This window comes from Panthera leo, chromosome B3, assembly GCF_018350215.1.
Source record: "Panthera leo isolate Ple1 chromosome B3, P.leo_Ple1_pat1.1, whole genome shotgun sequence".
In the NCBI taxonomy this organism is placed as follows: Eukaryota; Metazoa; Chordata; class Mammalia; order Carnivora; family Felidae; genus Panthera; species Panthera leo.
The window spans coordinates 124,792,495-124,818,333 of record NC_056684.1 but is presented as its reverse complement, the minus strand read 5'-3'; the positions used below and the strand labels follow the sequence as shown (position 1 = coordinate 124,818,333).

General features: G+C 36.6%; 1 protein-coding gene and 1 long non-coding RNA gene across 3 annotated transcripts in view; one reads left to right on the top strand and one right to left on the bottom strand.

Annotated features, from left to right (window-relative positions):
- The window catches only part of TSHR (thyroid stimulating hormone receptor), a 158,257-nt gene that overhangs the window by 51,679 nt on the left and 80,739 nt on the right, over positions 1-25,839 (bottom strand). For both annotated transcript variants that reach the window (XM_042943978.1, XM_042943977.1), the window contains 2 exons: positions 18,938-19,009; positions 13,869-13,943 (listed from right to left, as the gene is read on the bottom strand). In XM_042943978.1, the coding sequence (XP_042799912.1) occupies positions 13,869-13,943; positions 18,938-19,009 (147 nt within the window). The remainder of the gene's footprint in view (positions 1-13,868; positions 13,944-18,937; positions 19,010-25,839) is intronic.
- LOC122223005 overlaps positions 1-25,839 on the top strand; it is a 96,493-nt gene that overhangs the window by 9,661 nt on the left and 60,993 nt on the right. The gene's annotated exons all lie outside the window — the stretch shown is intronic.

Here is a 25,839-nt window from a genome sequence, read left to right as displayed (position 1 = left end):
TCCTAGCTCTCGGCCAGCCCCCAGCTTCTTTTCAACTCTTACTTCAATTTGATTTTCAATTTTTTTCTAGTCTGCTTTTAAGAAGCCATAGTTCCGAAAAAAGTGGGAGGCATGGGGCACATGGGTGGCTCAGTCGGTTAAGTGTCCATGATCTCAGGGTTATGAGATCGAGTCCCATGTAAGGCTCCATGCTTAGTGTGGAGATTAAGGTTCCTTCTCTCTCTTCCTGTGCTCCTCTCCCCAGCTCATTCGTGCTCTCTCTCCCCCTCTCTCTCTCACTCTCTTGCTCTCCAAATAAATAAATACGAAAGAAATACAAATGCAATAATGTGCAAAACGATGTGTGTAAAACAAGAAGCCGAATGTGAATAATAGCCCAAATCCTAGCTCTCGGCCAGCCCGCAGCTTCTTTTCAACTCTTACTTCAATTTGATTTTCAATTTTTTTCTAGTCTGCTTTTAAGAAGCAGTAGTTCTGAAAAAAGTGGGAGGCATGGGGCACATGGGTGGCTCGGTCAGTTAAATGTCTGACTTCAGCTCAGGTCATGATCTCCCGGTTCCTGGGCTTGAGCTCCTCATCTGGCTCTGTGCTGACAGCATGGACCCTGCTTTGGATCCTCTGCCTCTCTCTGTCTGCTTCTTCCCAGCTTGCATCCTCTCTCTCTCAAAAATAAAGAAACACTGAAAAATTCTTTTTAAAAAGTGGGAGGCAGGCCACTTTCTCTTTGATTAGGTCTGTTCACTCTAGTGGGCACAGTAGACAGAGATTCATTAAAACTAAAGGAATTTTATTGGACGTTCATTACGTGCAACTTTACTGTATTCTCTGGGAGGTATAGGGAGGCAGTAAGTAGTTACTTAACTACTTTAGAAACGAGGTGTGTATATATTGGCAAAGCCATAATTTTGTTACCTTAAATACTTTAAATGCGGCACAGTAGTGAGGTGAAAACTGGTATGAACAACTAGGTAAGTTAATTTTAAGGTAACATTTTCTGATAGGCTTTTATCACATAAGTCACCCATGTAGTATTTTAACATCAAGTATTAATTTTAAGATTGATGCATATTGAAGGAACCCTTAATTTTTATTTTTTGGTTTTTTACTTTATTTTTTAATGTTTATTTATTTTTGTGAGAGAGAGAGAGAGAGACACACACAGCATGAGTGGGGGAGGGGCAGAGAGAGAGGGAGACACAGAATCTGAAGCAGGCTCCAGGCTCCAGCTGTCAGCACACATCCCAGTGAAGGGCTTGAACTCATGAACCATGAGATCATGACTGGAGCTGAAGTGGGACGCATAACCGACTGAGCCACCCAGGTGCCCCATGTTTTGTGTTTTTAAAATACCATTATGTAAAAAGCATTTCCTCTGGCATTAAATAGTGTTTGACAACAGGTTTCTAATGGTTGCTCATTATTTCACATTAAACCATTCTCCTAGCTGACCATTTGAATAGTTTCCAAATTTAAAAAAAAATTTTTTTTTAACGTTTATTCATTTTTTTGATAGAGACAGAGCGTGAGTGGGAGAGGGGAAGAGAGAGAGGGAGACACAGAATCTGAAGCAGGCTCCAGGCTCTGAGCTGTCAGCACAGAGCCTGACGTGGGTCTCAAACCCACAGACTGTGAGATCATGACCTGAGCTGAAGTCAGACGCTCAACCGACTGAGCCACCCAGATGCCCCTGAATTTTTACTATTATAAATTATTACTATTTACTATTACTATTACTATTAAATTTACTATTATAAATTAATTCTGAGACAACTGGATTTCTATGTAAACTTTTTCTCACTCCTCTGCTTATTTTTTTAGGGAAAATTTATAGAAGTGGAATTACCAGGTCAAAAAGTATAAAGTCTGTCAAAGCTCTTGGTGTACAATAGATCCTTAGCTTTTGATGTCCTGATTTTTAGGCTAGCAGTAACTTTTTGGTAATAGTCTATAAATTCACAGAAAAAATTTTTTTTTCCAAATTATCAATTCTTTTTCAATGAGAGAAATCTTAATTATTCTGCTTTGATAATTATCAATGAAGCGTTTCACTACTAACATTCCATTACTAAGGGGAAAATAATCTATAACTGAAAGGTGGTATTCATAATGTTGATGCACCTTTTAATTTATTGAGGAATTAAAAAATAATAGATGTTAATTCAAAGAGAGTTTATAAGTCTTCAGATTTTTATATTTATTTTTAAATGTTTATTTATTTTTGAAAGAGAAAGTGAGTGGGAGGAGGTGCAGAGAGAGAGGAGGAACAGAGGATCCAAAGCGGATTATGTGCTGATGGCAGAGAGCCCTATACAGGGCTCGAACTCATGACCCGTGAGATCATGACCTGAACTGAAGTCCAACGTTCCACCGACTGAGCCACCCACCCTGACACCCCATATCCTCAGATTTTTAAAGCTGAATGAAGAAAATGTAAGTGTGCCAGCAGATTTTTCCACTAGAAATAGGACATTATAAAAGTGATTTTCCGGGGCAACTGGGTGGCTCAGTCAGTTAAGTGTCTGACTTGATTTTGGCTCAGTTTGTCTGACTTGATTTGATCTCACAGTTCCAGGCATCAAACCCCATGTTGGGCTCTGTGTTGGCAGCACAGAACCTGCTTGGGATTCTCTCTCCTCCACTCTCTCTGCCCCTACCCCCACTCTCAAAATAAATAAATAAACTTTTAAAAAAAGTGATTTTCCAAATTGCCTGTATGATGCATATAGCTAATTGCATGACTATTTAATCATCAGGACTAAGGCGGGTACTTTTGAAATCCCTAATAAATCCGCTTGACTCAATTTAATGAAGCAGTGAATATTAAATCTTATCACATGATCTGCCATAAGTCACAATTTTTACCTACCCAGTTATAGAATTTTTATTGTGATTTTTTAAAAAATCCACATAAAAGTAAAAACATCCTTCTAATGGCAGCTTTTTCTTTATTTCTGTTTTTAATTGAAGAGAGATGGTTTTGCCAGACACTCTTGGTTTCAAATTCTGACTCTGAAATTTCTTAGCGGAGTAAATTAGGGCACAAGCCCCATGAAGTATGTATTACCATCTTCAGTTTGTGTAGTGGAAACTGAGGCTTAGTGAGATTAAGTGAGAGAAGATACATGAAGCACTTTTAGCAGAGTGCTTGCCCTTAAAAGGTGTTCAGTAATTGGAGCTGCTACTATTAGGGGTAACAATGGCAACAATCTGTGTACAATTGAAACCATGAAATCGAAGATACAAGTGACCAGGTTTCATCATTTTACAGGTGTAAGTCTTTATCAAATGTATACTTTGGGGGCCAAACTGTACCCCAGTGGTAGTTTAAAACCCAGGAGAACTGATTTAAATCCACTTAGGACTCTCAATAACTTATAAAGAAACCTGCCATTCTTGTAGTTTTCTTATACAAATCTTCAATGTCTTTTACCCATTGTTAACTAATACATAATTGCTACCTCTTCTGGGTATCTGTTGTTGCATAACAAATCACCCCAAACTAAGTGGGGTAACAATTTTGTGGATTAGGATTTCAAGCATTGCTAAAGTGGGCTTTTCTTCTGCTTCATGTGGCATCCACTGGGATCACTGGTTGGTATTTAGCTGGTGTCTGGATCAATCTAGAGGTCCAAGACAGTTGTGCTTCTATGCCTGGCCCTTTGAAGGTGATCGCTAGAAAGCTAGGCTCAGCGAGGCCCTTCTCCATCTCCGTGTAGTAATTCAGAGCCTCCCCATATGGTCTTGCCTTCAACAGGGTTTACACAGTGGCTTAAGGCTCCAAGCATCTAAAGTGAAAGCTGCCAGTTCACTTAGAAACTGGGCCTTAGATTATGGTGTCACTTACACCATAATCTATTGATGTACCAAAAAAACATTTCAAAATTTGAATAAAACCAGAAATCCATAGGCCCAGGAATTCCAGAAAACCAAAAGCTGGTTAAATGCAAAGACAATGTCACCTAGGTATATTATTTTGAAAGCCCAGAATATAAAGCCTTAAAAGCAGCCTGAGAAAAGAGGGCATGTTCATTATAGGAGAACAATGATAAGAATAGGAATGACTACTCATCAGAAACAATGAAGGCCAGAAGACATTGAAAGATACCTTCAAAGGGCTGAAACAGATTGCCTTGTTAGAAGTCTATACCCAGTGAAAATAATTTTTAAATATTAAGGTAAAATAAAAGTATCTTCAGATAAAGAAAGCTGACAAAATTTGTGGCCAGCAGAACCACACTAACATGCTAAAGGAAGTCCTTCAAACTTACGGAAATGATTGAATCGATGGAAAGAATGAACACTGGAAACATTAAATATGTGAGTATATATAAGAGACTAGTTTCACTTAAATTCTTTAAAAGTCAATCAACTCTTTAAAAAATATAGTAATGTATTATGGAATTTATAACATATATAGAAATAAAATATGTGGCAAAAATATCACTGAAGATGGGAAGAGGTAAATGCAGTAATAATTTTAAGTTTCTTACATGTCATGGGCATTGGTATAATAAGCCTTCTTGATGGACTATGTTAAATGAAGGATGTATTTTGTAATCCCTGGAATAACCACAAAAAATATTACAAAGAGCTAAAAAGTTAAAAGGTAGAATAAAATATTAAAAAAAACAAAAGCAAAGACAAACCAATTAATCCAAAAGAAGCCAAAGGAGGAATAAAGAAACAAAGAAGATAAATAGAAAATAATTGAAAATGGCAGACTTCAACTATATCAATAACTGAAATAAATGTAATGGACCAACTACTCCAACTGAAAGGCAGAGATTGTCAGACTGGATATAAAAGCAAGGTCCTATTATATAAAATATATTTTACATATAAATACATAAAGTTATTGAACTCAATTTTCTTACTATAAAATTATAGTAGCTACTTAGAACTGGTGCAAAGATTAAGTGAAGTGTTGAACATTTAGCATAGTGTTGGGAGATAGTACATTTTCTAAACATAAGTCAGTACACACATATACCAAATGTTCTATCAATCAGATTTTTTATTAATTCAGACTGACCTCTTTCAATTCATTATTTTAAAAGAGTGTGTTCAGTATATATCCACTTGTTCCTTTTGGGGGCTTTAATCTGATAGTTTCTTTGTAGTTTGATGTAGGTGATTGGCACATAAAACACACTGCCTTGTGGAAACTATTATCACACATTTGTATAATCACAAATTTTAATAAGTTCTATAGAGGATTCAATGATAGATTCACAAGGAGAATAATGTAGGTGGGGGGTGGGTGGGTAGGATCCAGGGTATGTCTAAGTAATATTCAGGAAGAGAAAATAAATAATCAGTAGAGTTAAATGGGCAAAGACCGAGATTAAAGAACTTGGTAGACACAGGCAAAAGCATTTGAAGGTCTTCAGGTGGGGAAGATCTTGGACTGTCCAAGGAATTAAAGAACACAGGTTCACAGGAATGGAGTGAGATGAGGAGACAGATGTGGGCAGGGGCCAGCTGCAGTCCTGGGCCTGGAAATTTCCTTTGAAAACCATGGATTTATCTTAAGAGCAAAATCACTCTGGCTATTGTGCAGAAATGAATTAGAGGGGTCCCAAACAGGCAAGATTAGTTAAGCTATGAAATTACTGCATCCCAAGCAAGAAATTATGATGGCTTAAGCAAGGGTCATGGCAGTGGAGAGTAAAGGATATACTTTTTATATATTAGAGTAGTAGAATTAACAGTATGTGGTGAAGGATTAGAGGGGGGTGATGAGGAAAGAAGGTATAGTGATACCCCTCAGGTGTCTGGAATTTGCAGTAAGATGAATGGAAGTGCCATGTACTGCCTCAGCAAATACAGTAGGAGTGGTGGATTTTGGAGGAAGAGGTAGATTTCATTTGGGACATTTAAGGAGTGACATACATGTGAGACATCTGAGAGGAGATGTCAAGGAGACCAAAAGGTAAATGGCCCAAGAATAAAAAGAGAGGCCTGGACCAGTTATGTCAATCTGAGAATAGTTGGATAAGGTCACATGGGGGAGAATCACAGAGTAAGAAGAGAAGAAGACACAGCACTTGGCCACGTGGAACTCCAGTGTTTAAAAGTGTGGAAGTATAATGAACCAGGAAAGGAGAATGAGAGACTTACCAGCATGGTAAAGGATGACCAGGAGTGTGGAATCACAGAGGCCAAGGGAAGAGGGTTTAGGTAAGAATATAATGAGGGGTACCTGGGTGGCTCAGTTGGTTGAGCTCCTGACTCTTGATTTTGGCTCAAGTCACGACCCAGGGTGATGGGATCGAGCCCCACATTGGGCTCTACATTGAACATGGAGCCTGCTTGAGATTCTCTCTCTCTCTCCCTCCCTCCTCCTCTCCCCCTCTCCCTCTCTCTCTGCCCCTCTCCTTCACTTCTTCTCTCTCAAATAAAATAAAAAAGAATGGTCCACTGTTTTGAATCCTGTGTATAGCTAAGATGTAATTTAGCATAACGTTAGCACAGGGTTAAACGTAACTATTTGTTGAATGAATAGGTAGCTTTTTTTCTTTGGAATGCCAGATCTAGGTCACCAACAATTTTAGTGCATATTTTCTAGCATTGCAATTCCTACCACAGAGTACAGTCTAAGCATGAACTGGGAAGTGAGCTCAGAGGAGTAATGTAGTGCATTAGCAGAGACATTGGAAAAAGGAGTGAAGGGACGTTTAGAAGTGGGAATGATGGGCTATGAGTCCTTCCATACAGCCTATTTACCAAATCACACAGCCGAAAGGGAGGAAGAGGGCAGCTGAGGAAAGACATCCATGAAACAGAGTAACATTATGTTCTTTAACTGCTAATGTTCTTACTGAGGCCTTTTGGTAAGTGTTGACAATATGCACTGACATTTGCCATCTACACTTCAGTATCTATATTGTAGCAAATCCAACTTGATGAAGGGCTCTGTTTCCTAAATAAATCAGAGGGCTTCAGTTCTCTGCTCAAGAGTCCTAGGGAGGTTTGGCTGATGGTGCTATGCTGTTTATAGATGAAACAAATCATTCTTTATTGATATCTTAAAAACAATTTTTTTAATGTTTATTTATATTTGAGAGAGACAGAGTGTGAGCGGGGGAGGGGCAGAGACAGAGGGACACAGAATCTGAAGCAGGCCCTGGGCTCTGTGCTGTTAGCCCAGAGGCCCATGCAGGGCTCAGATTCAGAAGTGGTGAGGTCATGACCTGAGCCCAAGTCCGCTGTTTAACCTACTGAGCCACCCAGGCGCCCCTCTGTATTGATATTTTGTTTCATGCTTTCCTGTCTATCTCAATTCTTTGAGGGAGGGAGAGGGATTCTTTAGCTCTGTTTTTCTCATGCAAGTAGTATAATGCTTTGTTTATAGTCATTTCTTAATAAATGATTACAAACTAAAGGCATTAAGCATTTGGGTGGTAGGAGCCCAAAAGTCTTCACTATCCTTTTCCTTTGTGCCAACGAAAATCATTTGCAGATATGTATTAGGCAGATCTGGAGAAAGGCAAGATGCGTTATTCTCCTATTTTCTAAGATGTCAGACTCTTAATACCTCATATACGTAAGAGAGGTATCCTTTTAAAAATCCATTTCTGAACTCATCCTCCTTTTAGTTTTTGTATTTAATAGTTTTCTTTCCTCCTCAAAGTTAACACTTTCCCTCAGAGGGAGAAAATGGATATTTCTAAGAGAAATGTTAACTACTAGAATCTTTATGAGGAAAAGGCCACAATAAGAACAAAACAGTTGCTTTTAAGAGCTGCAGGATGTATATGGAGCTTTGTCACAAATTAATTTCTTTGATTTTTTTTGGAGAGGGGCGGAGAATCAAAATGGTATAATAAGGGAGCGTTATATTTGGAGTCTGGAGATTTGGTTTTGAATTTAAGCCGTTGTTCTTACTGACCCAGATTCTCAGTTCTCTTGGATATTGTACTTTCTTTAGTTTCAATTTGCTGTTCCTTTGTAAATTTCTTGTGATAGATACGTAAAATATGTAATTTATCGTCAGCCTTCATTTTTAATCTGTCTTTTTAAAGCCGTACATTTTCTTTAACTATGACTTTAACTACATCTCATGGGTTTTGATTTGTCATATTTTTATTGTCACTTAAGTTAAAATTGCTTCCTAGTGTCTGCTGTGATTTCTTCTTTGACCCATGGTTATTTAGAAGTGCATTTTTTATTAGTCAGAGAACATACTTGGTTTTATTTTTTTGTAAGCTATTGAGACTTGCTTTCATGGCTCTGCATATGGTCAATTTAAAAAAAAATTTTTTTTTAATTAAGTAAACTCTACACCCAGTGTGGAGCTTGAACTTAAGACCCTAAGATAAAGAGCCACATGCTCCACCAACTGAGCCACACAGGCACCCCTGCATGTGCTCAATTTGAATAAATATTACATGTGTCCTTGAAAAGAAAGAATATGTACTCTGCAATTGTTGGGTACAATATTTTATACAAGTCAGTAAGCTTAAGTTTGCGAATGATGTTCTTCAAACCTTATTAATTTCTTATCAGTATTACTTTTTTGGTATACATAGTCTATAAGATAAAACCCTATTAAAACAAATCCCCGCTATGATTGTGGGTTATCTATTTTTTTTTTTCAGTTCTATACATTTCTGCTTTTACATGGTTTGAAGCTATGCTCTTACAGATATTCAAACTTAGAATCATTATATCTGTCTATAGTAATTCTTTTTATCATAATAAAATTTCCCTTTTTATATACAGGAAGACTTCATGGTCAATATGTATTGGTATATTTATAACAATTTTCTCTTAGTTATTGTTTGCATGTTAATATTTTTATCCTTACACTTTCAGTCTTTTTATATCATTGTGTTAAAGTATGTCCCTTGTAAGCAGCATACTATTGAATTTTTTGTTTTATTAACCTATCTGGCAATCTTTGTATTTTAACTACAATAGTAAGTCCTTTTACATTTAACACAGTTAATATAAATATTACTTGGGGTTAAATCTATTTGTTGCAGAAGTTCTTTATTCTAATTTTTTGCTCTTTTTTGTATTAATTATTTTTATTATTCTGTTCCTCACTACTATTAGCTTGTTAGTTATCCATTCTTTTACAATTATTTTAGTTGTTGCCCTATGGATTAAAACATGTATTCATTATTTATAAAAGTCTTACACAAGGGGTGCCTGGGTGGCTCAGTTGGTCAAGCATCTGACGTCGGCTCAGGTCATGATCTTGCGGTTCGTGGGTTAGAGCCCCACGACAGGCTTTGTGCTGACAGGTCTGAGTCTGGAGCCTGCTTCGGATTCTGTGTCTCCCTCTCTCTCTGCTCCTCTCCTGCTCATGCTCTTTCTCTCTCCTTCAAAAATAAATAAAAACATTAAAAAAAAAGTCTAATACAAGTTAGTACTGTTACCATTTCTCAGACAATTCAAGGACCTTAGAACAATTAAAAAATTTTTTAAATGTTTATTTATTTTTGAGAGAGAGAGACAGAAAGAGCATGAGTGGGGGAGGGGCAGAGAGAGAGAGAGAGAGACAGACAGACAGACAGACAGAATCTGAAACAGGCTCCAGGCTGTCAGCACAGAGCCCCACACAGGGCTTGAACTCATGAACCATGAGATCATAATCTGAGCTGAAGTCGGACGCTTAACCGACTGAGGCGCCCAGGTGTCCTGGACCTTAGAACAATTTAACACCATTTATAACCCTCCCATTCCTTATTTGCTATTGTGTATTTTAATTCTGTGGATATAGTTAGTCCTTGCTTTGCATGGTTGCAATATGCATAATATTAAGTTACCATTATTTAGTTAAATTTAAATAATATCTGGTCCTGACCACATGGTTCAAATATATTGTGTGAATAATTGCACAAAACTTTGCTGCCAGCTCTTCAGTCTGTGCATCACTATGTACATAACAGATGTGTATCATGATAGGTGACCAGTTACACTTCTTTCAAAGTCATTGGTCAGCAGTCACTGAGCATCTGTTATCCACTTCATCTATAAACAGTAACACTGTGCAGCTGTATTGGCTCCTTGCCTTCCAGTGGTAAACCCATACGGAACTTTGCAAAAGTGGATAATTGAAAGAGGGAACTGACCGGCAGAGTCAGTGCAGCAGAGAAACAAAATGTGATAATGCTGGAAGTGAAATTTGAATTGAGTGTAAATGGAGTCATAGAAGAAATAGCTGAGCGTGTGAATGTTGATACATCCACTATTTGAGAGACTCTAGATATTCAATCACAGGAAATTTGTGAGGGCAAATTATTGACATTACTGAGCAAAATGGTTGCGAATGAAAGGATAAAAATGCCCCAAAAGAAAAGATGCTGATTAAAAAAACAAAATTCAATTAAAAGAACGGTAAGAAATATTTTATGACATTGAAAGAGCAGAGAATTAAATATTGGAAACTGATCCAGACCTAGAAAGAAGAATGACAATTTGCCAAGACATTGACGTGATGTTCTAGTAAGTTACACAGCAAAGAGAAAAAGGCATGTACTGTTCAAACTACTCTTGATTTTTTTTTACAAAGAAATAAAACATTTTAATTGTAAACTTTAATTTTAAAGTTTAAAATTACAGTGTGCTAAATAAGTATCAGTGTACTATTTTTCCTTCCCCTATACATTTATAACCAACAGTAAAGGAGATTTTACTGTTTTGATAAACACTTGTAAAAGTCACAAAACAATCCTAATTTTTTCATTGATTATTAAGATCACTTTGCATAGTTTCAGCATGCAGTTTTATGATCCTACACCCATCATGCAGCACAAGAATTGCTTGTGTTTTTAAATTTATTTATTATTTATTTATTTATTTATTTTATTTATTGAAAATTTTTCTAATGTTTATTTTTGAGAGAGAGAGAGAGAGACAGAGTGCGAGCATGGGAGGGGCAGAGAGAGAGGGAGACGCAGAATCTGAAGCAGGCTCCAGGCTCTGAGCTGTCAGCACAGAGCCTGATGTGGGGCTTGAACTCACAAACTGTGAGATCATGACCTGAGCTGAAGTTGGACACTTAACTGACTGAGCCACCCAGGCACTCCTAAATTTTTTTAAATGTTTACTTATTTTTGAGAGAGAGAGACAGAGACAGAATGTGAGCGGGGAAGGGGCAGAGAGAGTGGGAGACACAGAGTCTGAAGCAGGCTCCAGGCTCTGACCTGTCAGCACAGAGCCCGACGCAGGGCTCGAACCCACAAACTGTGAGATCATGACCTGAGCTGGTCAGATGCTTAACCTACTGAGCCCCAAGAATTGCCTGTATTTTAAACCCAGAAAAATATTTTTTGTTTAGTTTTGTGCAGTCCAGTGTCATTTATATTTACCTTTTGTATTGCTTGCTTTTCATTTCCTTCTGTACTTCTGGGCAACTATTTGGCATTATTTTCCTTTAACCTTAAAATTCCCTTTAGTAGGTTCTTCATATGAAGAACTTTTGTTTGCTTGAAATGTCTTTCTTTTGCCTTCAATTTCGAAGAAATTGGCAGATATTTATTATTGCTAATTTTGTTGTTATCCTCATCGTAGGTATCTTTCTATTGCTTTTATAGATTGTATCATTTCTGTTGAATGAATGATCAACTATCAATCCTGTTTCTACTTATTTTAAAGTGTATATGTGTTTTTCCCCCTTTGGCTGCTTTTAGTGATTTTCACATCATCTTTGGTTTTTAATACCTTTACCATGACGTGCCTTGATGTGTTTTCTTTGTATTTATCCTATTGGGGTTTGTGCTAATTCTATCTGTGACTTGACATCCTTTATGAATTTTAGAAAATTCTCTTTAAATATTGCTTCTCTCCTTCTTTCTCTTTTCTTTTTTGGGACCCAATTACAGGTATTCCAGACTTTTTACTGTGCCATATATTTTTTATTTTCTTTTTCTCTCCATGCTTCAGCCTGGATAAATACAAATATAAATATATTTAAAGTTTATTTCTTTATTTTGAGACAGAGACAGCACAAGTGGGGGTGGGGCAGAGGCAGAGAGAGAGGGAGACAGAGAATCCAAAGCAGGCTCTGCACTGTCATTGTGGAGCCTTGATGTAGGACTCAGTCCCATGGAACCGTGAGATCATGACCTGAGCTGAAACCAACAGTTGGATGCTTAACTGACTAAGCCACCCAGGCGCTGTGGTTGGATATATTTTTCTGACTTAATCTTCCAGGTTATGGATTCTCTTTTGAGCTGTGTCTAATTTGTTGTTAAACTCGTGCTTGGATTTTATTTCAGTTATTGAATTTTTAAGTTCTTGTTTCTATTTGATCCTTTTTATAGTTTCTAATTCTATTTTGAAATTCTCTAGTCTTTAAAATTTTGAATATATTAATTATAGTTATTAATTAAAGATCTGTGCCTAATAACTCCAAAACTCTAACATCTGAATTTCCTCTCGTTTTCTTTTGTTTGTTTTCTTCTCCTGCTTTTTTTCCCCATATGTTCTTGTTTTGTTTTTTTCTATGCCTTGTTATTTTTTGTTGATTCAAAGCCAGGCATTAGTCTTTGTGAGAGTTGATCTATTTTCCATACTTCTGTGATGAAGCTGTTTAGGGATCCCAGCTAAAATCTTGGGATGTTAGTTTACTGAGGAGTCCTCCTCCTTCATAAGTCCTGAACTCCAATATTTGATTCACTAGCCCTATGATATTGCCTAATCCTCTGTTCAGTCGGAGCCTCTCAGTTGTTGATTACAATTCACAGAACACCTCAAGAGGAAAACAATTGAATGTTGTTTTGAGGATTTGCTTCTCTAGTTACTTTCAGAGTAATGATTGATCTGATGGAAGCTTGCCTACCATAGCTAAAAGCAACATTCTGAGCCTCAGTGTTCTTGAAGGCAGCAAAATGCAGTGCATAGGGAAAGAATTTTCCAGTAAGATATTTATGGTGTAAAGATTCTGCTCTGATCCTTTAGTAACTGAGTGACTAAGGAAAACATATTTATCCTTTATGAATTTATGTTTTCCTTATATAAATAATAAAAAAATAATATCTACTTAATAAGGTTGTTTTTTTGAGCCTTAAATATAGAACATAGAACGTTTATCATAATGTCTAGAACATAGTAGGTATTTATAGAAAACAGGTATTTTTGTTTCTTCAAGGAAATAGTTAATATTTCATAGTATTTCATAAAATTAAGTGGCTGCTTAGAAGGATGTAATGTGATTATTTACAACTTTTAATCAATTGTAATGGACTAGAGAAATAAAAGCAGAATAATTATTGACGAAATGTGCTGCCTGGTTTTAACGTGGTAGGCATGGTGCTTAATGCTTACATGCATTATATCGTTCAATATTTATGCTCACCATATGAAGTTAAAACTCTTATTAGCTTTATTTTACAAATAAGGAATGTGAGGCTAGGAAAGATTACATGATTGTGCAAGGTTAGACAGTGGGTGGACAGAGAAGCCAGGTTCCAACCCAATTATAATCAACTCTAGGGCCAGAGTTTGTATCCTGACTCCTGTTCTAATCTCATGAAGCTACATTTCTCTTCTATGTTTTCCTAACTGAGGAAAAATGTTAGATATACAGAATCTTGCACAGGCCTGGAATCCAGTTAGTAGTCAGTAAATATGTATTGACTCACTGACATCCACACCAATGAAATCTGCTGACATACTAGTAATAGAATGAAATGACAATTTGAGAAGAGAACTTCTAGTTTTGACTTTACCTTTCAACCATGGAAATGGGATTTTGGATGGATTAACAAACTGTGAGAACAAGTCAAGAATTTAATCGGACACAGAAGTTTTGAACCATGGTTGAACACCCAGCTGTTAACAGCCATTTGGAGCCCAGAATTATCAGTCAAGACTGGCTATGGTGGGGTCTGTGCTGCACTTTTCATTGTACTTACATGTGAGTCATTTTACTCAAATTGTAGAAGGAATGTGATTCCAGTCGCTGCAGAGTTGCATCTATTGACAAATAGCTGAATATCATAAAAATATAATGCAAAGTAGAAAGTTAGTAGGGTTGTGAATGCCAAACATACTTCAAACATATTGATTTTGTTAAAACTTCTTTGTTAGGGGCTTCCCAGATCAGACAACATGTATAACCTCCATGATTTCTCCCTAATTATGCTCCAATTAGTTATACTTTTTTCAAATCCTGTGATACCTGAAAGCTTCCCGATTCATTAGGTCCTATTCATCCCTAAGGTTTCATTTAAATGACACTTCCTTCAGAAGCTTTTCCTGAATTTCCCGATCAGGTAAAATTTCCCTTAAGTATCCCTCATTGCACCAAGAACTTCTCCTTTCATTAATTATCACAGTACAACTTTCTAATTGTTTGGATATTGTCTGATTAGGCTGTACATTCTCTGAAATGGAGAACAGTGTCTGCTTTGTGTGGCCTTTGAATTTTGAGTGTCTTTCATGGTGCCTGGCATGTAGTAGACCCTCAGTGAATATGTGTTAAGGTAATGAATAAACGGTGAATTACTCAAAATAGCAGAAAATGAAAGAAATTAGAAAAGAACACAATAATAAAAAAAAGAGGCATTTTTAACAGTGTACCTGCATGGGATTAGAAATAGAGTCTCAAAGAAGATGAGAAATTTATAATTCTCTAGTGGAACATTCCATAGGGTAGTGACTACATGTCTACTCAAGACTTCTTTATTTTGATTAATCTGAAAATTCAAGACTTTTCTGGAACTTTGTAAGCAAAGGATAACTCAAATAAAGGCTTTAATTATTATAAAAGAGAAAAGAGAAACTTCTAAGTACAACTTGTCAAGAATACCTAAGGAATTCTTAGCCAACAACTTGTCAAGAATACCTAAGGAATTTCAAGTAGCCTCCACAAATTCCATCTTGTTATAAGAATGACTAATGCAGCCAAACTCAGTGACTGCTTTTTATTGAGAGGTATCTCTATATTTGGGAAAATTAAATATTAATAGATGGTGTCCACCTGTTGTCATAACAGAGATTCTCAACCCTGGCCATTCAGTTAAACTACCTGGGAGGCTCTTAAAAGATACATATGTATAAGACTCAATCCAGGATAACTAAATCAGAGTTTATGAGGGATGATGTGCAAATACTTTTATTTAAAAAAAAAATCTATCTTTAAATTTTGAATTAAATCTGCCAGTAAAATGTTTTCATTAATACAATGTTTATAAAAGGAACTCTGTTCTATTTGAGTTTTTATCACGTCATTGGGAATGTTCTAATGGTCCTGTACTTTCTTATCTATTCTCTAAATAATTATCCTTTGATTTATCAGGTCACCCAAGCCATTGCCACTTGTAGATAACATTACATAAATTATTCTAATCCAAATATATCTTTAATATGGAAGGAGCAATGGAAGACATTGAAAAGATTATTTTTTGTGTGTGTATGTGTGTGTAGAGATCTACAGAGATTTATAATGGATGAAGCTGTGCCATTTGAAGGAAAAGATGAATTTTGAAAGCTACAAACTTGTTTTCCTAACTTTATATCATACCTATTGCTCTGAATTTTCTCCTGAATTTCTTAGTTTAGAAGTGTGAAGCTTTCTCAAAGGGTTACTAGAATGGTCATTCTGTCCACGTCATAAGAAGTTCCAGTTTCTCCAACTGAATGATACATCCTTAAAGGGCTCTTATGGCTCAATTTGGAAGACAAGATGTAGGAACCATTTATTCACTGGGATGAAAGATGTGATTCTCTGCTTGCTTATCCCTTTTTTATAAACAGGAAAAATCAGATCCCATCTCTTCCTCAAATTTCTTCTTAGCATGTAAGTCTTATGTAATCACTAGGGTGACCATATCATTTATCATCCAAACTAGGATATTTTTGTGAGTTACACAGGGTGCTATTAATAATTATGCATGAATAATAGGTGGAAATTTATACTGAACCAGTACAAACCTATCCAGGATTGCCCAAATGTTTTCTCTCTTGCCCCCTAAGCAGACAAGAACTTTATTATTTATGTATCTCTGCATGTTTTCATTCAACAAATATCTATTGAATATTTACTCTGTGTCAGTAAGTGGGCATTGACAAAACAGACCTGTTCCCCAGCTTCAAGGAACTCATAGTAATGGGTGATATAGGCACGTAAACGAGATTAGCATATACAGTGATAAGTGCTCTGATGTGCTTCAGGAAACATTTAACCCAGACTAGAGAATTCATCATATTCTCCACGGAGGAAGTCTTAACAGGACCTTCAGATCTGCCTGGATGTCCTGTATATCTTAGCCAACCCTCCCTCTTTTATTGTCCATCACTTTTATTTCAAACCTTCTCAAATTTCTAACTCTCCTAACTTCACCCTCAATAATTAGCAGATAATCTTTTAATAATTTGTAGAAAAGATTGAAAGCTTGAGATGAGAATTTCTTGAATTCTCCACCAATAAGCCTATTAATCACCTGCATGGCTTCATCTCTTACTACTACTTTCTTGTTACAATGTAAAAGATGACAATTTTCTTGTACCAAGTCAATCCCTTTATTTGGATCCCATCTGTTCTTGCCTTCTCAGGGACCCCCAAATTGTTTGTTCTTCATTCTCTTTAGCCTATCCCTCTCCAATGATTCCCCTTCACTGGTCCCAATTACATCTGCCTGGAATGAAGGAAAAATCATGTTTATGTCCTGATTACCTGCTGGACCCATAGCTTGCTTGATGCCTCAAAGGTAACTCAAATGCCATATGCCCCAAACGAACTCCTAACTGTCTCCTTGATTCTCCACAGCAAATTCACACAAAACTTCTCTATCTCAGCAAATATGCTCATCAACCACACAGGTGTCCTGGTCAGACACTTGGATGAAATTCTCCATCTCTTCCCACCTCCAAATCAATCAACTTTTGAGTTTGTTAGTTCTCTTATTTATTTCTCAAATCTGGCCACTTTTTCTTTATTTCCCCTCAACCATTAGCATTCAGTTCACCATCCCCTCTGCCCCAGGGACACTGCAACAACATCCTCACAAGTTTCCTGTCTCCAGTCTTACTCCATTTGACTCCCTTTCCACAGAACAAGCGAATGTTTCTAACACACCTGATCTGCCACTTCCATCCTGATAACCATTTCGTGGCTTGGACCTTAGGGAAGATTTCAAATTCCTTTACGTGGTTCACAGGGCCTTGAACTTGCTTATTCCCCAGTTTCATTTCTCTCTACTGCCCTTCTTCCCACTTAAGCTTCAGCCTCAACAAGTTTATTTTAATTTAACCAACAGCACACCTTTTCCCTTCTTCTTGGAACTATCTTTCTACTTATTTCCCCCCCAGATCACAAGTTAGGTGTCATTTCCTCTAGGGAGACCTCTATGACCACACTCTCCATCTAGGTAAGATGCTTCTTATATGAGTTACACAGCACTCTCTAACTGACTACACCATAGTATATCTCTTAGGAAGGAAAGTGGAAACTCCATGAGTTTTGTCAGATGTCATATGTAAAGCATTTAGCAAAGTGCCAGGCACAGAGTAGGGCCCGATAAATATTTGTTGAATGAATGAATAAAGTAATGGTCAAGCTATTGGGACATCCAAGCAGAGACACCAAATAAGCAATTATATAAGAAGATGAGAAGGGTATTTCAAGTTGTTTAACTTTTAGGCCACTAAACGCTGGTGCTGTTAAACGGAGAAGAAGGAACAGTTTAGCAGGAAGATGAGTTTATTTTGGCTATGCTGTTTGAAGTGACTGTGGGACATCAAGATGATCATACTTGGGAAGAAGCTTTAATTCAGGCCTCAATTGTAGCAACAAGTCAGGGCTAGAGATACTCATTTAGGAATTAACTGTATTGGGTAACAGTGAAGCCAAAGGAATGGGAGTGTCCATTCAAGGAGAAGAGGGTATGAAGGAACTGGGACAAAAGAAAGAATGAACTGATATTTAAGGAACTGAATGAAATGAAATAGGAAGTTAGGAAAGGAGAGTGAGGATGAGGAAGAGTAGCTCAGGTAAGATGTTAAAAAGAAGGATGAGAGAACAATATCAAGGAAATCAAAGGAGACAAGAATTTGAAAATAGAAGGGCTGTTCAGGAAATCAAAGACTGCAGAGATACATAGCTGGAATGGTTTCTCAACCTCAGCCCTGTTGACATTTTGGACTAGAAAATTCTTTGTTGTGGGAGGATATCCTGTGCCTTGTCGGGTGTTCAGCAGATCCTTTGCCTCATCCATTCAATGCCAGTAGCACCCTCCTTTCTAGTTGTATCAACTAAAAATGTCAAATGCCCCTGAAATGACACAACAGACACTCGATAAATGGTCATGAAATGAATCAATTGAGCCAAAACCGACACAGGTTGCTCCTGGTTGTATTGTCATTTGGTGTACCTGAATTATCTTGTGGCTTGTCAGAATCCATTAAACGAAATAAGGCCCTGGTTTATTTCATATACAGTTATACTCTTTGTCAACTCAACATGGAAGTCCTTTTTATACTTACTCTTGAGTGCATAACAATTCAGTTTTCTAAGGTTTAGAATTATTTTTGTGGGTTTTTTTTGTTTGTTTTTTTAATGAGAGAAGTCTGAAATCATTAGCTACATTTCTGGCAAAATGTAAACATTTGTCCTGGTAAAAAGTGAATCAAGAATCCGTAACTAGGAGAGATGGACTAGACAGTGTGTGTATGGGAGAGATTCCCAGCTAACACTTTGTCGCATCCCAAGATACATTAAAATACGTTGAGAATTATTAAATTGTCAAGATCAAATGAATTTAATTTTGCAGTAGGTTTAAGAAATTAGGAATTCGGGATTGGAGATGTAGCAAAATCAAATAAACATCTTTTACATATACTTTTCAAGTACATTGGAAATGCAAATATCATTGTTTTATGCAGATACAATGTATAACAAGTATTTTTCTTGATAGAACACATTTAGAAAATAACATGGCTGGCACAGTTGCAAACTTCTCTTTATATTAAAAAAGTGACTTACATCCTGGAAATATTGGGCAGATTTGAAAATGCACGACTGGGAATGGTTTTCAGATGAGTCTCTATAAACTTCCTATGAAGATAACAGTTACACAATTAGAGTTTTAATCATTGGATTTTTCTAATAAGTCACCTTAATTATGAGCAATACATTATGAGAGGTATCCTGGTCCTTATGACATCCATTTTATCATACATAATCAACAAAAATAATACTCAAGGAAAAACAAACATACATTTCCCCCCCAGCAAACCAAGAACTGAGAGTGAGAATCAAATGCAGAAAATAAAACTTCAAATGTCATCTTTGAATTTGTGGTAAACTCGTATACCTTGTGTGACATCATATTCAAATTATTAACTGGAGGGCAATATACCATAGTCATGTTCTGTACGACTACTGAATTCATATCAGGCACATGTCAATGGAAATATCTTGGAATGCCATTGGAACATATATTAAGAACACATTAAGAGGATTAAATCTATTTGATATATCTTAAAGATGAAAAATAGTGGTATGGTTACAATCTTTTTGCCCAACCAAAATCTCTTCAACCATTACCTTGATCTTATCATCTACTTGCTGCAGTTTGGAAATAACTGGCTGACAAGGAGCTAATTCTCAGGGTTGTAGCATCTTTGTTGCATATGCAAGTTAAAGGTTGTGACTTTTCTTACAGTTTGCTTTTTTGGACACTTTTCAGAAGGCCAAGGTTTTTTCCTTATATCAGTAATAAGACATCTTAATGTATTTCAGTATGTCTGCTCACCAAGGTGTTCCATTTTTTACTTCCTTTTTTTGCTACAGCAACTGCTTGATAGAATCCTGTATGGAAGAAGGTGTCCTAACTCACTTTACAAAAAGACAACACCTCATCACACTTACCATCTTATCCATGGGTCTGTTTTTGTCATATAAATATTCATAATTACGCATCATCCATTTACTTCCTTACTTAAAGAAATAAGACTAAAATTGTATGTTTCCCTCCTAGGCTGCAGGGTTTTATTTCTCAACAATCTATTTCCTTGGTCTCTGCATTTTTTGAACTACTAATTTTTGCAGTGATTGAAATGCATTTGAAACTTCTGGTTTCTGGTTCAGCATGTCAGGAGCCTGGAGAAGAGAAGACATTGGGCAAACCACTGTTGGCAAGATTGTAGAGACAGACAGGCAAATAAAGGGAGTCCCAGACTCCCAGAGTGGAGACTGATGTGTGGAAACCACAGAGAGAACGAGTGTCAGGATAGGAAACCTTAATTGGGATTGGTGAATCCTGGAGGCACGGTGCTGATAGATCTCCATGGGGACACAGTCACAGGGGGACTTCCACAGTTTTGTGAGATTTACCTCCAGGCTCAACCATGTTCTAATAGTAAACAGTAGAAAAAATAGCCCCTTGTGCTTCTGGCAAAGAGAAGAGAAAACCACTTGGAAATACATCAGAGCACTTTGTTCTTAACAAGGCCTGCCCCCCTTCCCCCACACCCAGGGGAAACTATTAACCAGGTCCTAACTGACTGGGGAAGGGAAATACCCAACTCTAGGTCACTCTAGCCATCCTATTCTATCTAAGGAGAGAGGAAAAAAAAACGTGAAACACTTGTGAAGTTCACAGTGAGGCACAGTCTCACTAAAAGACTAAGACCTAATCACAGGACTATAGAATGTTTCCCTTCCCCCCAGCACTTCACCATCACATTACTAATGGCCTCTTTACAGCAATTCCTTTCACCTAGTACATCATGCCTGTCTATCAAGACATAATATCTGCAATTTGTTCAATCAGTGCATCAGTGGGGCCAAATTAGTTTATAAAAGGATCTATTAACTTAGAAGAGGGGAGGTGATGTGGATGACAAAAGGGTAGGTTGTCAGCTCTTTACAACTCTGGATGTTTCAGCATAAAGCCGAATGTTGCCTTAATATGGTTTCACAAATTTAGGTCTCATAAATGATCCATCCTTTCTCATAGGTCTCTCACTTACATTCCCTTAATTGGATTGATTAAAACCTATTGGTCCAGATCCAAGATTCTGAATTTAAAAATAAAAGCGTAACAACTTATTCAATTAAAATCTCCCAGTAAAAGTGGGCCATGCCAAAGGAAAACAAAGGATCAGGTACACACCTGTTGGGTATCACCCAAGGAGATTGAGTTTCTCAAGCTCAAAGATCATCCTGCATATAGAACCTGCTCTAAGGGCATGGATCTTGAGGACATGCTTATTGTAAAATTGCACACACTGCTTATAGATAATGTGGACTTAATTTGTAACTTCACTGTCTAAAAATTTGGGTGTTGAAAAGTAAATGACCTATTCAGAAAATTAGAGTAAGTTTACAATGGTATGTAAGAAATTTGACGTGGAACAGAAATACCATCTAAATGTAATTTAATAGATTTTGGGTAAAAGATTCAAATAATGTTTATATTCTTTCACAATGCATGTATTTCTGAAATATATAATTCATGTTTCTTGAATTCTCTCTTTCTCTGTCACACACATAAACACACACACACTTTAAGTGAGAACAAAGACCTTTTTCCTACTACTGATTTAGTTGTAGTTGATGGAGTTCAGGACACGCTATCCCAAAACATGGCGATTTAGCATGTTGAACATTTTAAGCTGGAGGAATCTGAGACACAACAGGTGCATTAAGGACCCTGATCTCCTTCTCCTCTGAAGCAAGTCATAAGACTCTCATGTGGGGGGTGCCCTGCCTATATCCTTATCTCAGAAAACACCAAGGGAATCTGAATGAACAATGAATAAGCTCCCTTCAGTTTTCTACCCTTTTGTTCTACCACATTTTCCCATGACTTTACATTCCTCATCAAAACAGCATAAAAACACTCAGGTTTAATCACCTCTTTGGGTCTTCATTTCTTTATGAAGGCTTCCATGACACATAAACATTTTCCATTAAATAAATTTGTATGTTCTTCTCTTGTTAATCCATCTTCTGTTACAAAGCCCCAGCTGAGGAACTAGAAGGGTAGAAGGAAAAACATACTATTTTCCTCCTCTACAGTTTCTGGTGATGAGGATTGGATAGTAAAAGGCTGGGATACTCCATCACCTTGGAGACTGCAGCTAAGGTCTGGGACAACTGGCAGAAAGCCAGCAGAATGTAAGAATTCTTAACGTATCAGTTTTCAGGATCTTTATCTTCGTTGAGAGAGGAAGGTAAACACTTCTCCTTGCCCTTTCCTTTCCAAATTCAGGTTAGCAGGAAAAAATATTTGTATTTGTCAAATCTTTGGATAGTGACCCTTTTGAGTTTAGTGTTAAGTACCCATTGTTTATTGATCCTTTCCCTCCCAGAGTCAGCTATTTTCTTCCTGTTTAGGTTTTTGTTTTGTTTTGTTTTTGTGTTTTGAGAACCTTGCTTGGCTTTTTACCTGCCAGGCTATGCAGATCTTCAGTTGCCTTTTAAGAAATTTGCCTAGGAAACAAAGATTCTGTGTTTTATCAAACTAATTTCCTGTGCTTCATGTTGTCTTTATAAGGTCTTTTGATTACTTACTTATTAAGGTCTCTAATATTAAAAGAGTGGAGGGTTTTGTTCACAACTATGTAATGTTCTATATTTGCCTTCAAAATCTTCTATTGTCAAATTTGGTTAAATGGTTGACCAAGACCTTATTTAATCAAGTGTTCAAATCTTTTGATATTCTTGACAAGTTTCCCCAAATCAAATTCTGAATAAAGTCTTTCTGACTTTGAACTAACTTTGAGCTTTTCCGGAGGATTCCTTCAAAGCAGACTTAAAAAGGGCCTGTATTATCAATCAGTTTTCTTGTTGTACTTGTATAAATAATTGGGCCAAGTTTAATAAGACTAGATTTATTTTTGCAAATAAAAATAGTCTTTGATTATCTATGGTAGAAATGGAGGTGACTGTAGAGAAAAATTTTGTTTCAGTTAGAAAGTATTACCCACTATTGTGAATGTTTGCCGTCTTTGAACTATTTTTCATTTCCTTGTAAATTAGATTTTGCCATTCTGTACATCTTGTCAGTTGTTACCATATCCAATTTTCTCTCACCTTCCTGACTTGTCATCACTAAAAACGAAAACTACCCATTTCTCAAAGTCCTATAAGCCGAAGCTGGATGATGATATAAACTTTTAGGGAATCACCACAACAGATCATGTATGGGTACTCTTTGTACCTATAACTGTGTGGGTCACTCAGAAATTTCACTGGAACATCTAATTCCATCATCAGAGACATTCACACTGCAAACCAAAAACATTTATTGATTGTTACTCCCTGCCCTTACTACCCTACCTACAGGTGCTTTGAGCCCAACATCTAGAAATCGTGACTGACCACCCTCTGGGTTCAAAAATTGAATTTATAGTTTGTTGGAACCATTAACCTTTGTTTTTCTTTTATTTCCATAGAAATGTATCTCATTAAATGCCTGATTACTAACACCGTTAGAAGCCTAACAGACGGGTGCCCTTGCTCCCGCTCCTATCACCACCTTTTGAAATGAAACAACTCTTTAGGATTGACCTATTCCTAGGACTGAGAGCCTGGTTTGCTAGGACAGGGGATGATCGATCTACCCACTAAGTTTCTGGACTGTCAAACTTCTTGGGGAAAATTTCAGATGAGAGAATAATGGGGTTTAAAACATGCTACCCCAAAATATAATACCTTGGCATATTGAATATTTTAAGCTGAAGGGATTGAGAAACAGTAGGTTCAGGAAGAACTCTCCGAGCCCCTTCTCCCCTGAAGCAGGTCATAAAAGACTCTCATATGAGAGGTGCCCTCCCTATACCCAGATAAAAGAGCAATCTTATTTCTGAAGACAGAGGGATGCCAAGGGTAATCTGAACACGTAGGCTTTGCTAGATCTCCCCAGTTTACTACCCTTAGCTCATACCCCTTTGTCCAGTGACATTTATCACCACCTTCCATTTTTTACCTAACCTAGTATAAAAATGTCATTTCTTCAAGTCTTCATTTCTTCATAAAGGCTCCCATGTCATGTAAAACTTAAATAAGTATTCTTTTCTCTTGTTAATGTGTCTTTGGTGATAGAGCCCTAGCTGAGAAGTTAGAAGGGTAGGAAAAGATGTTTCTCTTCCTCTACACAGCATAACATGTTTTAAAAGACAGAAAATTTGAAATGCTGACGTTTTACTCATTCTTCTCAGCCAGGTTTCTCACCTAAGAAAGTCCACCAATACAAATGGACTAATAAGGATTATGGATTTCAGAACCATGATACAATGATTCTGAGATACAATATGCACAATAAATCCTAAACAAAAGTGATGGGGGAATGACAGCAATTCTAGCCCTAGATGAACATTAATTATCAATTATTAGTGGATTAACTTAGTTTATATCATGATGATTATAACATAGCCTGACACAGAAGACGGATTTCAATAATGTTAAACAAATGAATTATCACAATAGAAATTGATCACATAAATTGCCAAGTTCAGTTTAGCAGTTTGTACATTTTACCTGGATATATTCATAGTAATATACACATAATCTGGAAAAATAAACTCATTATTGAGTTAAAACATATTTTTAAACTCTTGGTATTAATTACCTTAGTTGCAACTTTAAAATTTATCACCTATTAGCTTAAGCTTTCCTTCACTTTCTTCTCTTTTTTAATTTTATTACTTTATTTTGAGAGAGACAGAGTGTGAGCAGGGGGAGGGTCAAAAAGAGGGGGAGAATTTCCAGCACTGACAGCACAGAGCCCAATTTGGCTGGAACTCATGAACCTGTGAGATCATGACCTGAGCTGAAATCAGGAGTTGGATATTCAACCAACTGAGCCACCCAGGTGCCCCTCCTCTCTAACTTTTAAAATGTTATTAGCCTGAACATTATGAAAACATGTAGGAAGAGTTTTCTTCCAAAGTACCTTTTTCTCTTCAAATAAAGAGCAAAAAATAATTGGCTGGAACATGGCGTCTAGCTAATGAAATAATAAAGACAGCATGTTTGTTTACAGAGCCTGTGTTCCATTTTCCCCCAATAGTCTTACTATAAGTTGAGGATTATGGAGAATAAATTATTGTGATACATGGATGCCTTGTAGCTCCCTAGCTAATCCCAGGTGCATGAGCCTTAAAACTCATAGAGGTTTCATGGTTGTTTTGTTAGGCGGTATTTTGTAGCTAGAGCTAACTGATACATGGTTATATTGACCTATTTCTCTGTGCCTTCACACGGGCAAGCAGCTGCATGTGTTTTCCATTGTCTATGTTTTCAAAAGCAAAATATTTATTTAAAGAATTGTGTAACATTGTGATTACTGCTTTAAAAGCAGATGGTAGAGGAAAAAAAGCAAATGATTGTGATTATTTGGCTAGAATATTTTAATTTACTTTCAGAATACATTTTGAATATTTGTGGAAAAGGGAAAAGACACATCTAAGTATATATTCTGTTGACAAAAACATTAGCAAAGCTTCAAGGTGTTATACTACTGTCCAAAGAATTAGCATCAAAATAGTATTTATTTTGGATGAAAATATACTAGGTACTGAAGAGACTTAGTTTTTTATGTTTTTGATGGTTCAAAATGAGAAGGCAGTGATTATTCTTGCTATAAAGAAAAAAACTCAGAAAATGTGCCTCATACAAATAGCAGTATTTACTATTAATGACTAGGGGCATCACATACAATTCATTGGGGGAAAAAAGCTTATAGTTTTATATCTAAGTGAGGTATATACACTTAGTTGTTAAACAAGTTGGCTTTAGGATATGGAAAGAATAAATATTTAATAATGAACATTTATATTAATAAATTTATTTTATAATAAATAAGAGAGAATAAATATTGAAGTTCATGATGTAATTTAATTTATTTTTCTATGAGTTATGTAACCAAGAATGAT